This window comes from Desmodus rotundus, chromosome 1 (genome assembly GCF_022682495.2).
Source record: "Desmodus rotundus isolate HL8 chromosome 1, HLdesRot8A.1, whole genome shotgun sequence".
Taxonomy (NCBI): Eukaryota; Metazoa; Chordata; class Mammalia; order Chiroptera; family Phyllostomidae; genus Desmodus; species Desmodus rotundus.
In genome coordinates, this window is record NC_071387.1 from 205,443,212 (window position 1) to 205,446,089 (window position 2,878).

The 2,878-nt window shown below is 40.3% G+C and overlaps 1 protein-coding gene across 1 annotated transcript; it reads right to left on the reverse strand.

Annotated features, from left to right (window-relative positions):
• Positions 1 to 201: 201 nt before the first annotated feature.
• On the reverse strand, positions 202 to 612 carry LOC128781267 (large ribosomal subunit protein eL27-like). The gene has a single exon (XM_053927394.1). It carries the CDS (start codon positions 610 to 612, stop codon positions 202 to 204), a length of 411 nt encoding a protein of 136 aa, XP_053783369.1.
• Between the last annotated feature and the right edge of the window lie 2,266 nt (positions 613 to 2,878).

The following is a 2,878-nucleotide window of genomic DNA, read 5'->3' on the forward strand; positions in this document are numbered from 1 at the left end:
CTTTGGATTTGTAAGGCTCTGAAGTTCAGAAAGGACTGTGATGCATAGAAACCTGAGTCATTCGTGAACCAGACACTGGAAGCTCAGCAGATTTTTAACTTATTTGTATGTGTATCTATTTTAGTCACATACACACACGAACATAACTTCCCTTCAGTTTTTTTTAGTTTTTGGATTTTTAATGACTGAAACAAAAAAGATCTAAAACCGCAGCTTCTGGAAGAACCATTTGTTCTCGCTGGTCTTGTATCTGTCTTCAAACTTGACCTTGGCCTCCCTTCGGGCTTTGCATTTCACAGCAGGGTCTCTGAAGATGTCCTTGTTGACGACAGTTTTGTCCAAGGGGATGTCCACAGAGTACCTCGTGGGCGTGAGGTGATTGTAGCTATAAACTTTCACAAAAGACTTGATCTTAGACCTCTCGGTGATTTTCTTCTTGCCCGTGGCAGCTGTCCCTTTGCGGGGACAGTGGTCAATTCCAGCCAGCAGAGCATGGCTGTAGAGGAAGTCAGACCAGCCATCATCAATGTTCTTCACGACGACCACTTTGCGTCTGGAGTAGCGTCCAGCTAGGACCAGCACCACCTTCTTGGGTTTCGTTAACTTGCCCATCTTGGCGGCAGCCACTGGGGCCTAGAGCAGTCCCTTAAGTTTTGAATGACTTATAGTCATATCTCTTGGATACGTTTTGGGATAATTGTATTTTATTTTAAAGTGTTATTATGAAAAAATTCAAGCATTCCCACAGAGAAAACATAGTTTCATGGACCCAAATGTATCCACCACCCAAGCTTCACGGTTTTCCGTGTTTGACAGCCTTGCTTCCTCCATGGCTCGTGGCGGTTTCTGGTTTTGTTCTGTTTTCTCTGGAGTGTTGTCAAGTAAAACGTATGTGCCCTGTCAGTCTCCCCGTCAGTGCCACAGTGTCTACCCACAACGGGTCCGGCCTCTTTTATAATCCTGATGTTTTTTTAGAATTCATTGTTTTAGCAATGATTTCTAAAAAGTTTTTTTTTAATTAATTTATGTATTTATTTTAGAGAGAGGGAGAAAGAGATGGAGAGAAACATCGATCCGTTGCCTCTGACATGCCCCCAACCAGGAACCTGGCCGTAACCCAGGCCTGTGCCCTGACCCGTAGGTAATCTAACCAGCGACCTTTCTGTTTGCAGGGTGATGCCCAACTCACTGAGCCACACCAGTCAGGGCTTAACAATGACTCTATGTTATCCAATCAGCAGTTGGTGTTCCAATTGCCCCGCCTTTGAAATGCCTCTTTTCAGCTGACTTCTTTGCATCGGAATTCAAAGAAGACCCACAGGTTGCATAGGCTTGATTTGTCTCACAGAAATATTTCTGATTTGTAGTTATTTATCATCCCTTCTTTTTCTTGCCTTTTAATGTTTAAAAATGTAGGTAATGTGTCCCCTAGAATTTTCCACTTCCTGAATTTGGCTGACTGCGCCCAAGGTGCTGTTTAATTTTCTTTTATACACATCGTCCTTGTGAACCTAAGATCTCGACATTTATTACATTTAGCTTGAATTTTATAGGCAAAAATACTTCATAAGTGAAGCTGCGTCTTCCTGCTGATCAAGAGGCACATTTTATCTGACAGTGAGATTAGGAACTGTAACTGGATTTTGGTGATGTAGGCTTGATCCCTCTGTTACAAATGTCCCCACTAGTGGCTTAATCAATGATGTAACATCTGTTAGTGATCATTACCTAGATTAATTATATCCTGGGGGGGATGGAAAATGATGAATACTTCCTCCTATCATTCGTCTTCATTTATTAGTTGGGTGTCTAAAGTAAAAATGTTCTTTCTCTCACTAATTGTTTTCTTTCTATTTTTCAGTCATAAAATATATTTTTATTTTAAAATTCTACATATGTAAGGTATGCAACACGATGTGGGTTTTTGTCAATATAGTTGGCATTCTACATTATTTTATATGATTGTGGTGTAGGTGTACAGCCCAGCGCTTGGACATTTATATAATTTATGAAGTGTTCCCCCCAAAAGTAAAGTAGCCCCCGGCACCTTACATAGTTGTTACAATATTATTGACAATATTCCGTGTTGAATTTACATCACTGTGACTATTTTGTAACCACCGATTTGTACTTCTGGATATTTTCACCTGTTTCTCACCCCTCAAAACCCCCTCTCATCTGCAACCATTGGTTTGTTCTCTGCATCTATGAGTCTCCTTCTGTTCTGTTTGTTTATTTTGTTATTTATATTCCACATATAAGTGAAATCATATGGTATTTGTCTTTCTCTAACTTACTTCATTTATTTCACTCTCGGCCCATTTATGTTCTCACAAATGGTAAGATTTTATTCTGAGGGGGGTTTGGCTGGGGTGGGGTGGAGGGCTGGGGAGAAAAGGCACACAACTGTAATTGAATAACAATAAAAAATTTTAAAAAAAGATTTTATTCTGTTTTATGGTCAAGTAATATTCCTTTATATATAAGTACCACAACTTATCTAATCATCTACTGATGGGCACTTAAGTTGCTTCCATATCTTAGCTATCGTGAATGGGCTGCAATGAACATAGGGGTGCTGACTACTTTTTGAATTTCAAGAATTGTTTTCTTAGGCTACAATGCAATTCATACCGCAATGGCTGGATAAGTAATTATTTCTCTTTGTCAGTCTGCAGAAAAAAGATACATCCTAGCAACATCCGATGATAATTAACAAGGGTTGTTAGTTTAAGTGTCGTTATAAATTGAACACCCGGGTTTTGGTGCATTTGATTAGTTTGACGCTACCTGCTCAGATCCCGTGCCCTGCCCCTTGAGGAAGGAGACACCAAGCCCAGCTGGGCTGAAAATAACTCTCTGACAGCCTCCAGCTCTC